This window comes from Rhea pennata, chromosome 28, assembly GCF_028389875.1.
Source record: "Rhea pennata isolate bPtePen1 chromosome 28, bPtePen1.pri, whole genome shotgun sequence".
NCBI lineage: Eukaryota > Metazoa > Chordata > Aves > Rheiformes > Rheidae > Rhea > Rhea pennata.
Window position 1 is genome coordinate 1245320 of NC_084690.1, and position 18787 is coordinate 1264106.

At 46.9% G+C, this 18787-nt stretch overlaps 1 protein-coding gene across 2 annotated transcripts in view; it reads right to left on the reverse strand.

Annotated features, from left to right (window-relative positions):
• Nucleotides 1-2212: 2212 nt before the first annotated feature.
• GFPT1 (glutamine--fructose-6-phosphate transaminase 1) overlaps nt 2213-18787 on the reverse strand; it is a 42542-nt gene continuing 25967 nt past the window's right edge. The window contains exons 14-19 of one of the 2 annotated variants that reach the window (XM_062597056.1): nt 18557-18714; nt 15562-15676; nt 15127-15254; nt 14238-14405; nt 13333-13494; nt 2213-2580 (exon numbers count right to left, since the gene is read on the reverse strand). In XM_062597056.1, coding sequence (XP_062453040.1) covers nt 2551-2580; nt 13333-13494; nt 14238-14405; nt 15127-15254; nt 15562-15676; nt 18557-18714 — 761 coding nt within the window. In that variant the 3' untranslated portion in view covers nt 2213-2550. Of the gene's footprint in view, nt 2581-8386; nt 12684-13332; nt 13495-14237; nt 14406-15126; nt 15255-15561; nt 15677-18556; nt 18715-18787 lie in introns of those variants that run through there. The other variant, XM_062597055.1, reaches the window with a different exon arrangement.

An 18787-nucleotide genomic window follows, 5' to 3' on the forward strand; every position in this document is an offset into this window, starting at 1 on the left:
CTCCTCCATCCATCCTCCCTCCTGTGCCCGCCTGGCTGCGCAGGGCCGCAGTCGCCATCAGGCTTCCAGCAACGATGGGGGCTTTAAAGCTAAAGGGCGGCACCGTTCCCGGCAGAGCTTCTGTGCTGCTGGCCCTTTCCAACCAGTCTGGCCAGAATTCTTGCCAGTGTAAGTGTGAGGGACGCTGGTCTGTCCTTGGAGCAGAGCAGGGCGCAGTTTGCTTTAGGCATCAGCCTCGCTTTCTGCCTGGCACCACTGAAAGCAGTTGGGGTTTTTCTTTTCCATTTGCAGTGTGAGACTGTCCAGCAAACCCTGCACACTAATGCTCAGTCTGGTGCAGAGTCTTTTTCCCAGCCTGTATTTAACAGCAGAAGTTTGATTTTCTGCCCTTCTGCTCACAGCAGGGCGACAGCTAGCAGAGCCACGCTTGGTTTTGTGGCTGAGGAATTGGATCGGGGTTGGTAGGTTCTGGACTCGATGCCCAGCTCTCTTGCTTACTCCAGATAGGAAGTCCGGCAAGTTGCTTAATGTCTCTGGGCTTTGGTGCCCTGAGGAAAATGGGGACTCTGATAATCCTGCTTTTAGCAGATTTTGGGTGCTCCGGATACGATGACAGGGCCAACGCCGTATCCCTTTGTTGCAGAGATCTGTATCAGCAAAGCTCTAAGCACTTTGAAAAAGGGCATCCATCTGCTCTAAACAGCATCCACGTGAACACTGCATAGGCAAAGTGCTAGTAATTGTCATGGCTAAATACTTTGGGTAAATCCTGCTTGTTTTCAGACCCCAAACCTCTTCCTGGTTCTGTCTTTCTGTGCAAACTAGTTCGTCTGCCTCTGACGGTGGTCACTGAAAGCAACATTTGCCAAGCAGTAAGCGCTGTGACTTACACCGTGTCATCCAAGTGAAGCGTAGAAAGCGGTTCCCATAAAAAGGCGTTTACACCTAATGGGTTGCCTTTCACAAAAATGAAACTTACTCCAGAAACTGAGAGCTAAGTATTTCTTCTCCAAGAGGCAAATCCTTAAGACTTGATGGCACAGCCCAGGAATAGAGGGGGAATTCAACTGGGTAGAAGTCAAACTTACAGCTGGACAGAAGTGTTTCAATGGAAGATTTTTTTCTGTTGGCTTTCCCTACCCCTTTCTGAAAATGTACTACTCTGCTCAGCAATCAAGGCTGAGCAGTTAAGGCCACCTCATTTTCCCCAAACTAATGTGGGATCTGTCTCTGCTGCTGCCTGAGAACCATAATTCTGGGTAATGGTGCACCCGTGCTTTGCCGAGGGCTTGAGGGGTGTTTCTTGACGTGCCAGGCCCATAGTTTTAACACCAAGCCACCCTTCCTCAGATGGTTTTTCTCCAGTCCCAGGAGCTTGCCACAGATATTTCAGCAGCATCTTTTCGCTTGCTCTGAGCACAGCCAGAGTGCAAATCGCTGTCTGCACGAGCTGTGGGCTGTTCAGAGGGAAAGCTTTCCTGTAAGAGGTGGTCAGAGGAACAAAGATGGGCTGGTTCCTCCTTTCTCCTCCCTCCCGCTGCTGTTCAGCTGACTGTGCAACTGGTAAAACTGAGTAAATCTTCAACCTGGAGCATGACCCAGACAAATGCTTTTGCAAAGATTCACAGAGAGCAGGGCGCACACTGCTCTGACATGTTGCACCAGTTTCTGTTTGTTTATTGAGTGACAGTAAGTTTGCTGGCTATTTTATAGGGTGAACACCCTATAAAAACCCTCCCTAAATTTCCAGTTTCTCTTCTCCAGTGATTTATCTGCCTCTCCCCTCCCCCATAAGGCCATACACCAGCCCAGAGTGCGAATTCTTCAACGATTCACCAGCAACACAAACAGGGGGTTGGCATACTCTTAAACCCCTGCCTGATTCCCGACAGGGGCAGTATATGATTAAAATACAGCATTGCTCACTTCCAAAGAGGGCTGCTGCGCAGCGAGGCCCAGGCGAGGCTGCTTAGTGCCGGGCTCTCCTTGCAGGACGTGCCCTCGCTGTGCTAGTCTGTAGGCCAGAAACTCGAATCCAAGCAACAGGGGGTCAAGCTGTCAAACCTCTCCATGAATCTCACTGAAAGGGGGGAAAGGGGATCGTGATCTTAGCGTTGTTTCTCGGCTTGTGGCAGGCGGGAAGGGAAGGAACCAGCCAAGAAAAGATACACTGGCATTTCCAAAGCAGAATGCCCTGTTCTTGGCATGTGGCTTAAAGATATCTGTGGAGTCTTTTATTGTTTAAAAACTAAAAACAAGGCAAGAGCCAAAGTGCAAAATGCAACCAGCAGATACAGAATACCTAATCTGTGACTGCTGGTCACTTACCTAGTGGGTTTTCTATGCCTAACTCAATGCAAAACACTTCTAACCCCGGGCCTGCTGCGTGGCACAGAGCAGACAGGACCTGAGCGGGCAGAGAAGGTGACAGCCCAGGAGAGTTGTTTCGGCTGCGTGCAGCTCGCTCGTGTTGCTCCTTTTCCTCGAGGCGCTCTCGGGCAGCTGCACGCTAAGCGCTTTGCTCACGCAGCGGCGAAGAGGCGGTGGCGGTCACTCTCTGGAGGCAGCAATGCGGTCCACCTGCAAAGAGGACAGGCAGCCGTAAAGAGGAGAGCCCCTCGCGCGGAGAGGTGCGCCCGTGCGGTGACACCCGCTCCTGCAAGGGGGGGGGCACGCCGGCGCCTGGGAATAAGGCAACAGCCAGTGGTTCAGTCCTGTCAGCTGCGGAAAACAGTGTTGGGTTTGGAAGATTCCCGAGATGGGATATCTGATTTCTGCAGGGTTCATCCTGGGCTTACGCAGAGGAGGGCTGTGTGTGCGCAGGAGAACAACCCGGACTCGGCGGGATTACTCACTGTAAGAGTGACACTACAGGAAAACTCGGCATGAAGGGGGCTTAATCCTTGCTCTCGAGGGATGCATGATGCAGCATAGCTCGGGTCCTTCTCTTTCTTGCCTAGCTGTGACAGCCATGGAGGTTAATGCCACCTGCTCTACACCTTTGGGACTGGGGGGGGCCTGCAAATAGCTCTGCAGGCCTGTGGGAGACCTGGGCACCTGTGAAGCAGAGATGATGTTTTCAGGGCACCAAGGTACAGTTACTGTTGAAATGTGTTGGGCAGGCTTGGAAACCAGGTCATTTGCACTGAAACTCTGCCCTGAAATTTGTGTCGTCTTGGCTGTTGTTTCTCCGTGAAACAACATTGCAGTGGGCCTCTGAAGGTTTGGCCCAGAAGGGACTGAGGAGCTGGGGAGTGCACTGGAGTTCCCAAACTTCTTTAGGGGAAGATGAGTATCAATAGCAAAATTAGCAATGTCATTGCCAGCCCTGTGTCAGGCTGGGAAGTGCTTTGAAACAGCTTGTGGATTGTGCAGGAGGCCTCGCTTTGGGCTTTTTGACCTGTTTCTGTTCTGGGAAGCAGCATCCACCCGGGTTAGGCTGTCTGAAGACTTGAGGAACTACAACTGTGCACAGAGCAATACCTGCTCCAGGGAGGCCACGGGAACACAGCGAGATGGGGATCTCACTGTTGCTTACAGCAGCTTATTTAATGGGCTATGTGTGCGAGCGAGCGCAACTCTGCCCTCGTGCCTGGCACTTCGAGCTGCTGAAATACAAAAGCAAGGCATGAACATTCAGAGCAACTGAGGTTTTGGAGGGAAGTGTCTACAGGCTGGCACCTTGGGCTGGCATGGTTGAATGGAAATCTGTTCCTAGAGCTGATGGCAGGTGAGGAAGGGACATGGTTAGGATTGGTGTCTTTTGGCTCTACGTGGAGGAAGCGAGCTTTGTAGGGTAGCTGTCAGCAAAAGCCTGGAGCTCAGGCTTGCATCTCGGGATACACAACCTCTTGCTATCCCACTACCACTCCCTTGCTGGAAAGGAGACCTGAGTTTCATTCCTCCTGTCCCATGGCAATCTTGCACTGACAAGTCATTTAACGTTCCTGTTCCTCTGTTTTTCCAGCTGTAGAATAATGGCAGGTATTTTCCTCTGGGACTTTATATAGTGCTTTCTGCAGTCACCAAAACAAGAAAGTGTCAAAGACGAAGCGTTCCCGGGCTAGCAAGCCCTTGCCCCAGCTTTACATTTCCCTGCTTGTTCCTACTCATGAGAAAAGTGTTCCTTAGCTGATGTTTCCAGAGTGTTAAAGCCCAGGTCACACTTCAGTTTTTTCCAATGCAAATAGCACCCACCCACATCTACTTCAGAACAGCTTGTCTCAGAGCTGTGACCGGTGTACCTCCAGTTATCCAAAAAGCCCTGGCTGCTGGCCTGCTACAAACCAGCTGGTTGCGTCCAGCTGGTGCGTTAAATTGAAGACAGCTACAAATAAATTACTTTATTGCCTTTCCATGTAGGCATTGGCTGTGATACCATTTGGACACGTGGCAACTCAAACAGGAGGGGTAAAGTGATGAGATACAGAATAGTTCTTAGAGAGACGTTGCAGAGTTTTTATGCTGTAACTGGTTTAGGAGCAGGTTTGAGTTGCCGCTTTCCCGTGTGGCCACCAGGATCCATGCCTGCCTTTCTCCAGCGCCTTACGCCACACAAGGTGGTATCTAAGGACTGAACAGTAACTTCCGAATCTAGGTGAGGAGGGGCATATTCAGGGCGAAGGACAGACGTCCTTTTCTGGATCCAGCTGTGCCCGAAGGAGAGGTTCTTGCCCCAAGCCCTCTCTTTCCTTCAGCCTTCGGGAGATAACTGTCCTGTGGCCTCACCACCATGAAGCCAACCCTGCAAGTGCTCCCTGAACCTGTTCCTGTTCCTATCAGCCAGGCTGGCAAAGCCCTGGGTTGGAAATTGTGTAGCTCACACAGGTGATTCTCAACCTCTTGCCGCTACTAGAGTGAATGAACCTTCCTCCAGAAAGTGCTGGGACCACGACCGGGTTGGACAAACCCTTGTTCCAGGTCAGCAGCACCTGGAGGGGGGTGAGAGGAAGATGAATTAGTCCCTGCTGATCCCTACCCTGATTCCTGTGGCTAGACAGCCCTGTAGCAACAACTCCTTCCGAACCCCAGCCGCTCTCCTCGCGAGCAGGTGCCTTCCCGGGTTGGCCTCACGTCAGTCTCCGGGCCGCTCGCCCCCGCCTCGCTCGGGTGTGCTCCGGCGGGGACGCTCCTGGAGGCAGTTCCTTCGTCCTGCACGTTAAGCTCCATCGCGAGCCCTTCCCAAAGGCCAGCAGTCTGCCAACTATGCTGAGAGAGGTGACGTGGCTCTCCCAGAGGCTCGAGTCTGATCTCCTTAGGGCCAGGCGCTAAGGGCTGCTGCTCCCCCATAGCAACGCGACAAGCGAGCGCTGCAACGCGGCCTCACTGGGTCGGGGAAACCTGTGTCTCCTCCTGGTGTGGCTGAGTGGGAGTTCCTCCTGTGTACGTAGCTCCTAGCTTTGTGCAGCTCTGAAATCCCCACTGAATTCCTCCTGGCAAATAGCTGGCTGCAGAGGCTCGGTGTGACGCTGGTAGAGGTGCCGCGCTCTGAACGTGACCATTCCATTTTGGCTTACGCTGTGCATGCTTCAATTTCAATTTTTTAGTAGTCTTTCTAGCCACATTTGGCAAAGCATGTCTTCCTGACAGCAGGAATTGCTGGAAAAAAGCAAGAAAGAACGTGAGGCCGTGCCAGAGCTTGGAGCAGGGCGGTCTGGCTGGTGTCCGCCGGGGCCGTTCTGCCTGTTCTGCTGGTGCTGTTGTGCTGGTTTCGGTGTTGGCCTGCAGGCAGCTGCACATTGATCGCCCTAAAGGAGAACTTTGGTTATGAACCCACCTTCCAAGCACACCCTTGGGGTTTGCTGGTGAGGAGTGCAAGTCCTCCCCTGCAGGCAGACGGCGTCTTGCTCAGTACTGGGTGCCAGAAGGCACCCGCCTGCGGGGACCATCCTGCTCGTCCCTCCCCAGAGACGCGCTCCCTCCTCTAGCGTAGCTTAGCGTTGTGCCGGCTCCGCGCCGAGATGGAAACGAGAGGAGCAGGGAGGTTTCAGTCGTGTCCCTTGCAGGTTTGCTGACTGCTCCCCTGGCCGCAGCCGAGGTGTGGGCTTTGCCCGTGCCGGGGTCATTTCCCGCATAAAGACCGCCTGCGCGGCGCTCCTGCCCTGCCCGAACGAGCTGCTGCGCGGCCCGAACGCACCTCCCGGCGCAGGCGAGCCCTTGGGAGCCTAATTGGCTTTTTGCTCTGCGCTCTGGTGGTATTGTGAGCGTCTCCAATGCGTCTGGGCTCATCGCCGCTTTTAGGATCTTCTGTTAAACTAATGCTGCTCTTTGCTGTCCAGACGCAGGCTAGCAGCTTGTTTGTTTAAAGTTGTTTCCATAGGAATTTGTAAGGACCATGGGAACGTTTTTTATTTGACCTTAACAATGAATAATGAGACTGAGGAGGGGGGGGAAGGAGTCCTGTTGAGTCTGATTTGTGGGTTTGATTTTCCTCTTAGGCTGGGTAACCTTTTCAGCACGGAGTGGACCATCTTGGCAGGTCAGCTTGCTTTTTTTTCTTTTCCTTTCCTTTTTCAAATGCCTGTGATGTCTTCCAATCAGCTGATAAATGCATGAAAATAGGTCAGAAAGAGCCTCTTCAAGGCACACAGGGCAGCTTTTGGGTCAGGCTTGCAGCAGATCAGATTCCTGCTTTTCCATCCAAGCTGGAGATGAAAAAGCCAGCCTGTGCAAACGCAAGTAGAGGCTCCGTCCCCGGCGCTAGCGTGTGATCGCAGCTGTCTCTGCGGCGTAGCCCTTCAGGGGTTTGACCTTGCCACTAAAGCCATATCTGAGTATTTGCCTTCTCACCCCTTCGGGAAAGGACCGTGACGTTTTCCTGCCTGGCAAATGAGGCGCCCAAGGTGGTGCAGAGCTGTGAGGGTTCGTGGGGGGGGCTGTTTGTCCCCAGACTGCAACGTTGGGGTGGCTTCGGTGACAGCGCGGGCAGAGAGTGCACAGGGAGCCGCAGCAGAGCGGGAAGCGGAGATGTTGCAGCGTGCTGCTTGTTGGACCCTCCAAGCTGTAGGAGCTGGAAACCTGGCAAGCTAAAAAACAGATGCTGGAAGAGCAGCCCAGCAAAGAGTGTGGGGGCAGCAGGGAAAGCAGCTCGTGAACCAGGGAACCACCACCCTGGTAACCGGGGTTCAAGCTGTGATCTGCAAGGCGGCGCACCCCCTCCTTGTTCTACCTGCACCCAGCTGATACGCTGCTGCGCGCTGCCATCCTTAAGGGCTCTGGGCTTAGCAGCGCCCCAGCACCGCCTGTGGACTGCCAGCTTCCCGTCGCACCGTCACCTAAGGACGGACGTCGTATGGGGCGGGGGGGAGGGGGGGGGGTCCTCTGAACCCGGCAGCTACGTGGATGTTTTCTGCGCAAGCAGTTACAGTAGATGGCTGCAGAGGTGAAAAACAGCTACCCCCCCCCCCCCAGGGCAGGAAGGGAAGGAGTCTGATCACAACCGTCCCCAGGGGCTGGGATGCACACGCTAGTCCGCGGGTTGGGTTATGACTGCAATACGAGCGAGTACCGACGTTTACTGCTGAGCAAGCAGAAGGGGACAGTCCTGCTCCTAACATCTGGCCGCTCCCTGCGCGCCGGCAGGGGCTTGCGCTGTGGTGCTAAGGACGTGCGCGTTTTTGCAGGACAACGGCCTTAAACAGTTTCATGAATTTTTTACAACTGCTACTCGTACAGGAGCGGCGTTCCCTTTCTGACAAAGAGCTGCATCTAGGCAAACGCTCGTGTTTGGTGTCCCTCCCTGCGGAGGGGAGAGGCCCTGGGAAAGTTAATGCACGAGCAGCTCGGGGCTGGCGTTTCAGACGGCCTCTCAACGGCGAGGGCTTCGCTTCAGAAGTTGTCTGGGCCTTTCTTAGACACGAACAGTCTCATTCAGCCCCCAGCTGTTTCCTTACAAGAACGCGTCTTTCTCGGCCTCTGTTCTGCAGCCCGCTTCAACGTGCTCGCCGGAGACGGTCCCCGCCTGCCTGCGCGTTACCTAACCGGGGACAGCCACCAAAAAGCTGAAAAAGGAACCAGCGGAGGTTCACGAGTTGGGCAGAATGAGCGTAAAGGCCAGTAAGCATGGGTCATGCTCTTTTGCCTAATCTAGTAATAGAAAAGCAGTTGTCAAATCTGAATTAAGGTACAGATGGTAATGCCAACTGTTCTGCCTTAGAGGTATTTTGTGGAACAGCTTCTTTCTTGCCTCTTTTTGCTTAATGGCAAAAAGATGGTTAGAAAATGACACTTGAAAAATATTCTATCTCAGACATGAAAATTTGCCTGGCCGGTTAGGAGAGAGGTGAGTTAAGCCCTAAGTTTTTCTGCTTTGTACATACAGCCCTTAGCTTTCACAGGGGCTACCTCCTCTTAAATGGATTTAACTGAAGACCAGTAACTGAGTCTGTTGAATGTAGGGCACTTGATTTTATTCAAAGGGTGAGATACAAAAAAGTAAGCAAAAGGACAAAACCCAAATTATAAAACACTACAGACAAAAGTAAGACATCTTCTGCATACAGCACGTAACAGGAAACAAGGTACAGACTGGTCCCCACAAACCAAGCCAGCTGGGCATGTACAAGCAGAGAGGCAAATATGTCCAGAAGAGGAAAACGGTGATATTTGCCACTTCAAATGTCTATTTACACAAACTGAATTGAAGGCAAAAAGTTTTCTTTCCTTTTATTTGAACCAAGTACTTTTTTTTATTTCTTCTTCTTCTTGTTCCTCAGACAGGGGAGGGACTCCGTGCTTTGAGGCAAGTTCAGTACATTCAGGTAAGGACCTAAAATTAGCCACAGCTAAACACTGACAAACTACGTGAAGGGCCTGATTTAAATCCCCCGTGTTGCTGACAGGCACCTGCTTGTGCTGTGAAGGACGGCCACTAACAGCTGGAGAGGGGAAAGGCTTAACCTGGTATTAATGCGTTGGGCTCCCTTTGCCTTTAGGTGTTTCAATGTGCAGCTTAACCAAACCTAGTTTGTCTGGGCCAGTCTTAAGGCTCCTAATTCAGCACGACTACGCGTTGTGCCCTATCCAGGAGACCCTACCGCCCGACTCTGAAACGGTCTGGTTGACGCCTCCACTAACAGAGCTCTTTTCAAGTCTCATCCCCTTTGGTTTCAGGAAAGGATGCCAAGGCAGCTTTGGGGCTAGAAGGTTATCTCCACGTCAGCCGTACTTTATTCTCAGGTGAATAAAACCACACTGAAGAGAGAGCGCACGTGCTATGTCACCGTTGCGTTTTACAAAGACCATTACCCACACACTGTCTGGGGCTCTTCGTAAGAATACTTTCACAACCAGTATTTATTCACCTGATAAATTCCTGGCCTTTCTTTCGTGTAGCTATGAGGAAGGAAGGAAGAACTCTGTGACCGTCACAAATTTTATACCATGTATGATTTAAATTCCTACTGTTTGGGGAATAACCTTAGTAAGAGGCTTGGAATTTGACTGAGACCTGCTAGGCAGAAACAACGTGAGCTGAGCCTGAAGGTCCCTGGGTTTTAGTAATTTAAAAGAGAAAAAATAAAACCCCCCCACTTAAAGGCCTATAGGCTTATGCATCGCTTCAAGCTGCTATAGATGAGGAAAACATTTCTCAAATCCAAATAAATTCTGATAAATGTATACAGTAATAGGCAACTGCCACTCCACCTGGCAAAGGCTTGTACCTGTATTTACCTGTGGCTCATTTTTAGTGACTGGGCTACTGCATTTCTAAACACCTCAATTAGGAAGGAGGGAAATTTTACTGGCTCAGTAAGCAAAACATTCATTCTGGAGAGCAGAAGACTGACTGGCTGTTAATAAATATCACAAGACACTCTAAAAGTTCTCTAGCGAAAAGAGAAACATCATCTGTTCATCAAAATGCAACACATCTAGACAAAATGAGGTAAGGAAGCTGAGAGAGTCCTTTATACAGTCTCACTTCACACAGGCATGGCAATTAACAGCAACGAGGAGATGCTTCAAGGATTCCCTACCATGCTCATCAGAAAACTTCTTCATAACAACTATGCTCCACAGCACTCTTTGACATTAAGCATTGCAACATCCGATAGTCTAGTTGCAAGTAGCGACTAAACCACTGTTTTTGGCAAGCAGAGTTTTGTACACTTCAGGCAGTTTGCTGGCAACTTGCAGAATGCAGGGGGTGAATACCTTTACTTCTGACAAACGATGAATTTGTCACGAGTTTTAATGCCTTAAATTACAAAACACAAGGATTTGTCTATCATAGCATCAAACCAAGTAACTCAACAATACCTGTACAGTTACATCCACATGAGTGTGTCAGACTTACATTTCTAACTTAGTATCCTCTTCTTTGGTCCTCTTTGTAGTACAACATTTTTGTAAATATTTAACAGTTTGCATCATCAAACTTTTACAGTATAGTAGCTTGTATTTTAACAGTGCTGTCTACCATCATGTTTGCTAGGGGACTTGGTAGCTAGCAGACAATCATCCGTACAAGACTGGGCAAGAGCAGTGCTTGCTGCTTCTCCTTCCGAGTGGAACAGGAAAAAGAGCTTAAAATCATTTTCTTGCGGGATTCATTCACATTAGATTCCACGCTAACAAGAACGCAGGGTATGAGGCTGCAAGTCCTTACAGAGTGGGTGGGGGTGTGGGGGTGCAACCCTTCCTTGGGTCCCCCCTCTCCACGTTAAAGGTTCAGTTTCCCTCCCCTTAAGCAAGCCGAGGGGAGAGGGAAGAGGGACTGTCTTCAAATTTTTAGCACTGAACAGGCATTGTTTTTCTTAAAGAAAAGCGTCCTCTTCGAGTGATGCAGAGAAGTCTACTTGTCGTGGTTACGCTGAGGCTCGTAAGGACTTAGCCTCTCACAAGCAAAGGCGGTACAAACAAAAATGCGATGTTTACTACTTTCTTCTCAGACACTGGCAACACAACCTCCTCATAAAGTAACAGTCTGGATACTACGTATCAGTAAACATACACATACTGGTTTGAGAAGCTATTTCTAGGCCTGCAGCAATTTATTCTCATTAACATAAACTAAGCCAGGAACTGATCTAGAATCGAAGTCACACAGGTTACTTCAGTTTATACAGGACTGCCACAGATACAGTCTTTGAAACCACCTCGCTTTGAGCAATTATCCTCCATTGCATGAGTTGGCCTGGACTACTGTAACTTCGCGATAGTCTCGCGTCCTGCAATTCTGAAATGTTAGAGGACAGTCCCCGAACACTGTATTTGCTAAAGCAATTCTTCAGGGGCAGTAACTGACCTTGGGTATTCTCTACTATCTGCCAAGTATGGCTTTATGCCTTGCACTACGGTGTTTTTAGTTCCCAGGTAAAACTAATTCAAAACCCAACAAGCTGGAAGGAAATACACCCTTCGGCGTTAGGAGACACAGAGCTAACTGCCCTTTAATGACTGAAAAAGTGTTAGCTCTTGAAGGCATGCTCTGCGTGTGACGTCTGCTCCTCCGCGAGCTTGGTACGAAGCTATTCTCACGGCATTTTTTTCTCTCTTGGCTACTGAACCTTTCACCCTCTATGACTATAAACTGGCTGAAGCCGACAAGTCAGGTAACGCCACTGCCACTGTACGAACTGCTCGAGTAAACTAGACCCACTCGTGCAGTTGTTAGGGGACTTGGTCCCAGAAAGGAAGGCTGAGTGCTGTCTCACTGTGAGATACAAGGCAAAACATTCTTGTACAAGTTCAGACCAGTAAGTGATCTGCAGCAATACAAAGTCTGTTCCCGAGTTTTTTTTTTTTTTTTTTTTTTTTATAATGCCACAGTGCTCAAAGGGGAGAAAAATTTTATCCGTCAACACAGAATATGTGACTTGTTTAAAACGAAAAAACAGCAAAACCTGAGCACTGTTCATATTCCTTTTTCCCCCACTTTGGTAAGCACCCACACCGCACACGAGACGCTGCTTTCGTTTACACTTGCAGTAGCGAGTTCCACTGTCTTCGTGGGCACAGCTAGAGAGATGTGCTGGTTTTGCGTAACACATTTTGGCCCACTGAGTCTATGAGATTGTCAGCTGCTAGGTATTTGGCATAGATCAAAATCCTTTTGATGTGACTTGTTTTGTTTTTCTGTTTAAGCACATTTACCAAGCGCCTAAGATTTAGGAAGTTGGACAGATCAGTTGAATTCCCTTTTATAAATGAGGCAGAAATGACCCAAACTCTTCTTCCAAATTTGTTCACTGTTAAAGCATCTGCACAAGCATGACCAACAACAGCTTTTGTTCCAGCTGTATGTTCTGGTATCCTGCTTCACTGCCTGAGAGCATGACAGGTAATTCATTCAATGGTTTCTCAGCAACAACAGGAATGAGCCACACTGAGTAAGAAACAGTGACAATATCTTAAAGTAAAGCGGAGGGCCCCTTACCTAGAAGACTCAGAAATCTTTAAAGAAAACCATTTAACACCTTTCATGGAAGTCTAACGTTCAAAAAGCCCAAAGCTATTGACATAGCACGTGGAATCAATTTGACAGTCACTAATATAATGGAATTACGGTGATCTTATACACAAACAATGATTTAGCAAAATAAGATTTACCTAGGGGACTTTAAAATCAAGTTATTTTGGTACGAAAAAAAGTCTTTCTTTTAATTCCCCTTTGCCCCTATGATTCAGATGATCTTTCACTCTACAGTTACGGACTTGGCCAGATTTCTTGGAAAATCAACCTGCAGAGAGGGAGGAGAAAGAAGATGCTTGTGAGTATTTATACACTTGTTTGTTTGTGTATAACTTTGCAATGTGGGGAACTGTTGTTGTGCAATTAAATTGAAACTAACAACAAACTGTCACGTTAATTTAGGATAATCAGTGCAGGAAAAGCCCATCCACTTCAGCTGTGATGGCCTGGTCACGAGAACTAAGGAGTCACCTCCTTTCGTGTACATTGTACATGGCTCGGAAGATAAAAGGTCACTGCAGTAAATGGCAGAGGCCAGTGCTTGTATTAAGATCAAATACCTAACACAGACAGACTCTGGTTTTCATACATCCTTCTGTGGATTTTTAGCTTCCTTTCAGATTCCTACAAGCCCTTCAGAAACATTACACTTGTGATGTTTCCAGAAAGCAAACAGACGTCCAAACCCAAACTCCACAAGACTCGGCCAAGTATACTAGATTGTCATTCAGGCTTTGCTCACAAGAAGCTTCTGTAATTGCCAGGTCTACCGCTTAATCTGGTATTTCCAGTAGCTTGAGCAATCAAACGGAGCAGACAAATCCCCCAGTCTTCCAACCCCGCCCAGCACATCTATTCCAGGTCTTTAGATAGCGAATGCACAGTGCAGAAGGCTAGGAAGGGAGTCCTGTACTTACGTCGTATCCTCTGAGAACTGCAAGATGGAAAGCCAGAAGCTGAAGGGGGATAACACTCAGGATCCCCTGCAGACAGTCCACTGAGTGGGGAACTTTGATTGTTCTCTTATTGTTCTTAATTGTCTCGATGTCTTCCTTATCACAAATCACTACGGGTCGCCCCTGCAACATGCGGAAATGTCTAAGAAAAACAGCTCTGAAAGGGTTTTTTTTTCTTGCTTCTCTTTGGATTGTTGGCAACAAGAAATTTTCAGTGAATTCAGAACAAAACAATCATGGGCACCACTTCAGCATATTTTAAGGGGTAAGCAGAAACTAATGCAGTTTGGACATCTTGCCTTGTGCCAGTGGACTCTGCACCTATTTTAATTCTTTTTAATCAGAAATCTGCAATGGCATGTCTTGTACGGTTTGGAGTGTCATCTCTTCTAAGACCTGATAGAACTGGCATTTTTTTTTCTAAGCTAGTGTAACACAGAGATTTAAAACTGAAAGCCAGCTAGTATTTCAGCTTCTGGAAGAGATACCTACTAATATTTTGGACCTAAACCACCAAAAGGTCTTTGGCTCTAACTTCTACTACTGCCACATAAAATCTGTTTGTTACAAAGGTATTGTCTTTTGAAGCCTACAGATGACAGTGAAGACATTAATCAATCTCTCTTCTACTCTTTTTCTAGTATTGTAAAAAATGCACCTAAAAAAAAAAAAAAAAGACCATCTACTGAAGCCAAGTTTTAGGCAGTGACACTAAATACCTACCAGATTGCAGCAAACCTGATCTAAGCTGGACTGAGGATAGAAATACCAAATTCTCTAAAGCAAACACTTTGGGTGCATGGTAGAATTGTTTTTATACCAAAGGACCACTTTCGGATGCACTCTATACTTTTCTAGGCACTTACCTGTCGTGCAATCACCTGTTGGAGAGCATTCTGGCACTTTGCGTATGTGTGATCTCTCATGATGATCATGATAACAGGCATGAGTTTGTCCACCAGCGCAAGAGGACCATGCTTCAGCTCACCTGCCAGTATCCCTTCAGAGTGCATGTAGGTAATTTCTTTAATTTTCTAGATGGGGAAAAGTAATTCATAAAGCTTTGGGCTTTCCTTTCCTTCCCCACCCACACCCCATTTGAGGAGTTTTTTCTACTTCCTAGGAAAAGCAGCAATCAACCTTGTAAAAATATGCTCAGGGTCTCCTCAGGTCCAATACTTGGACAAGCCAGCCTGAAAACCTAGTTCAAAGCAGTGTATTTGGGCTGAGCTGCACGGAAGACACGCCACCAACACTTACAGTTCTACTGCTAAACCCACCACAGGCCTTACGATTTACAGTCAGCCTGCGTCTATATCATCACAGCACTAGCATCAACAGGAATCCCCTCAAAGGCCAAAGCTCCAATGTACAGCTTCCAGGAAGGATGAGCTCAGCTGTGGCTGCTAAGCACTTCTGGAAATGCTGTTCCAGCAGCTTAAAGGACTGATTATACGAGGGTGCACTGCCACAATGATCCACGATGGACCTGAAGCATTCCCAATGTGACCATTGAAAATACCCCCTCAATGCACCTTCACAGCTGCAGTTAGCCTATTATGTGGTCTATCTGCTTCAGTAGATCTTTACCAGTGTTACGATGAGTTCTAACTACCGGACCCGGTGTTGTCAGCCAACGTGCCACAGTTAGCTGCTTGTAAAAATCATCTTGCAGCCAAGTGTCATTTCTTGTGCTTAAATTTGAGTCCAGAGCTAAGGGCATTTGAACCAGAATTAAATGAAGAAATCTCTTACCAAAGCTCCCTCAAGACATGTAGCATAATGGTAGCCACGTCCCATAATGAGAACAGACTTCTGATGGTATAGCTCCGTTGCTAGCTTCTGGATCTCGTCATCCATACTCAGCACTTCCTTAATCAAATCTAGAAAGAAAGGGAAGAACTGAAGTTGTGGGTGCTTCTAAGCCCAGGCCCCTCAAACTGCATGTGCTGTTTATACTTCACGTGCACATAAAGCAGTGACTCGCATGAAAACTGTAATTTACTATCCCAGTTCAGCACTCAGGCGACATCAGAGAGAACGCACTTGCAAGTTCACGCTAAGACCGTGGCCCACAAATTTGATCCCCTCAATCTTTTCTCCACTATGAATTTCTTGGTGTGAGCAAGGTTTAGGCATTCCTGAAGTTCCTTTGTACCGTACAGACACAATAAATGCAGTGTTTCTTACCTGGCAGTCCCTTTAGACCACGCATGATTTCCTTGCGCCTTTCTTGCATAGAAATTCTATCATCACACATCATCAGCGCAAACATCACCAAAGAAACAAACTGGCTGGTATAGGCCTGAGAGAGGGAGAGAGAGGGAGAAGCATGCAATAACACAGTTGTCACCTACTGCAGCATCGGTGGATCTGAGAGCATCTCTCAAACCCCCTTCTCGGTCAGTGGCACTAAAGCCGAGTAAGGTGTGACTCTTGCAAACCTGAATATTTAAGAACTTTGGTTTATTGTGCAGCCCTGGACAACAGAAGAATTAAGATGGCTTTGCTAGTCCCACGCAACCAATAGATTATAACAGCAAAACTAAGTCATCTGGGAGAAGCAGTTCAGAAACGTAACTTTTAGACCAGTTATTGACTTTATTCTTAGCGTGTCATGCTATTATAGCTTTCATTCCTGCTTTCTGTTTTCAAGCAAGCAAATATTGAGAACACTGAAGACAGACAGACCCGCTGACTGGAGATGTATGGGAGAAGTCCACCAGTAACGACAGCTGGCCATTGCAACACAACAGCTAGGCATAATTTTCTGTACCATTTTCAAGGCTCACCAGCCATTTCCCCTGCTGGGGCTACTGAAAACGTAAGTGACTGGTATCACTGGTTTGGGGGGAAAAAAAAAAACTGTGTTCGTCTGCACAAACAAGTGAGACTCATGCTCACATTAAGATAATTTCATCTGCAAAAGCATCTGAGCCATAATATTAAACTGCTATTGTAAATGTCTAGCCTCTCGAGTCCTTACAAGACTGATCTTACGGAATGGTCCAAGATGCCAGAATGGGATTGAGGTTCGTTAGGTGTAAAATTAATTTTTGTAGAATTTTAATCCCTTTCTAAACAATGACCAAACTTGCACGTTGATATATTGGAAGAGATTTAAACAGCTTTAAAGGGATCTAGAAAAGCTTCAGTTACATCAACTAGCAGGGTTAGATATGAACTGTTTGTTCTGGAGAGCACGCAGCTGAAGGTTGCAGAAGTAAATACCGCAGAACAGAAATGTTAATATTGCCTGGATTGTTTATACTCTGTTCTCAAAATGAAGTTCTGTACAACTTTAGGGCAAAATCTCTTCAAATTCATGTTTCACATGTGTATAATTTTGGTAACTCCTCGGATCACTAGAAAGAAAACGCAACTTTCAGTTACCTCCAAACTGTAACGTTGGCAATGTGAAAAAAACCGAGGCACAAACAACTCCTTCAAGAGTTTCTTGTAAGAGACTCATGAATTTTCCGTGATCAAATTCCCCAATGAACTATTAAACTCAAATGTGGTTTTTGGCTGAATTTATGTAACAGATTGACATCATCTCGCCTCTAAATATAACTAAATCAAAGCAGATTTCACCATGCAGAAGCACTTCATCGAAACGAAATGCAGCAAGGCAAGTTATTTTATACTACATCACACGTAGCCAGATGCATCTACCAGAGAATAACACTGTCAGGCGGACATAAATACAGGCTTTAAAGGACCATTTAAAAGACTATTCCCACATTTGCTGAAAGTATGGTTTTAATATCACACTTTCTTTAGTAAAGAGATGCCATTAAGGGCAGTTATGTACTGTTTAGATTTCCTTGCTGATCTTTAGACCTTAGTTTAAACCGAGTCTGCACCCAGAACAAAGAACGCTAGAGACAGAGACAGAATTCTTGCCTCTTTGGAAATTTTTCCCTCTGAGACTGCTTCAGTTTCAAGCTTTAATGCTGCTTCTTTGTAATATTTCCCTTACAAAAGAAAAAACTCTTTGCAAGATGCAAAAGAAAGAAAATGAATAGTGTTACTGGGCACACATTTATTAACTATACAATCATCAACAGTGACTGGTAAAAAGGGGACGGGGTACTGAAAACATTTAACAGAAAACACATGATGCAACAGCTAACACCTTTGGGGGGAGTTTGCATAATGAACTGCACACATGCAAAACTGCCCCTCATTTCCCAGTGATACATTAAAAGCTACCGATTGCTGCTGCAGCTCTTTGAAGGTTCCAGTTAACTTGTTCTCTTTAAACTGTATTTAGCAGTGTTGTTGCAGTCCCACCCTAAGCCTTACATCTTATACATTTTATAGAGAGGGGAGAGACTTTGCTAACTCGGACATGACTTGATTTATATTTCTTGCCTCGCGAAGCCCCCCAGAGATGGCTCCAATGCAAACTCCCACTGTATGATTTTAAAGACAAAGAGCCCAGTTCTGCTGCTGCTGCTGAGCTGAATGCTTTTACCGGGTAAGCGAGCAGCAGTCAGAGAATGTAGCCTGAAACTGGGCACATCACGACTGATATTTTACTCATGTGAAGTTAAAAGTCTCTAGACTTTTTTTTCCTCTTTAAAGAAACAAAAGTGTTTGGGCACTTCTGTAGAAAACAGGATTTCTCCTACTTTGTTTTACATCTTTCCATTCACCAACATAGTTGTATTTTTTCCAGTTAAAATTGCGCACCAAAGTCCTCCAATAGCCCAAATGCAGAATCCCCTGCAATACTACAAACATCTTAAGAGAAGCTGGGAGGTACAATGAGCACTTCTGCAAAAAGGGTTTTCCTCGAAGGTGCAATCTTAGCAGTAACTAATTTTAAATCATCGTAGTTTCATGTTCAACAGTTTTAGCTACCATATTTCATTCTTCATGCCATCTTTAAATCAACTAATGACTTCCCTTTCCTTTTTAAGCAAAGCTATTCTTGAGATCATGAAAAATGAAAAGACTAAAACTTCTCAGTGTCAAATATAGTTTTGCAGCTTTTTATTTTATTATTTTTGAAAGTCTGTCTAGTTCTGATAATGGCTGAGTTCTGACTATTTTGGCTGTAGAGAATGCATCAAAGCTACCTTTAAAAACTCTACACTGAAGAGACTATGCACATGGTTAAAACATAGTCAAAAACAATCATGGTAATAAGAATGACATCTATAACTTCAGTATTTACCTTTGTACTGGCAACCCCAATCTCAGGTCCTGCATTGATATGGACTCCACAATCAGTCTCTCGTGATATAGAGCTGCCAACTGTGTTAGTTATTCCTACAGTTAAGGCTCCTCGCTCTTTACAGTACCGCAGACCCATCAAAGTATCTGCTGTCTCACCTGAAAGGACAGACATTCACAATGCTGTTATTGTACAGTAAAACGGCAATGCTTTCCTAAATACAATCTTACT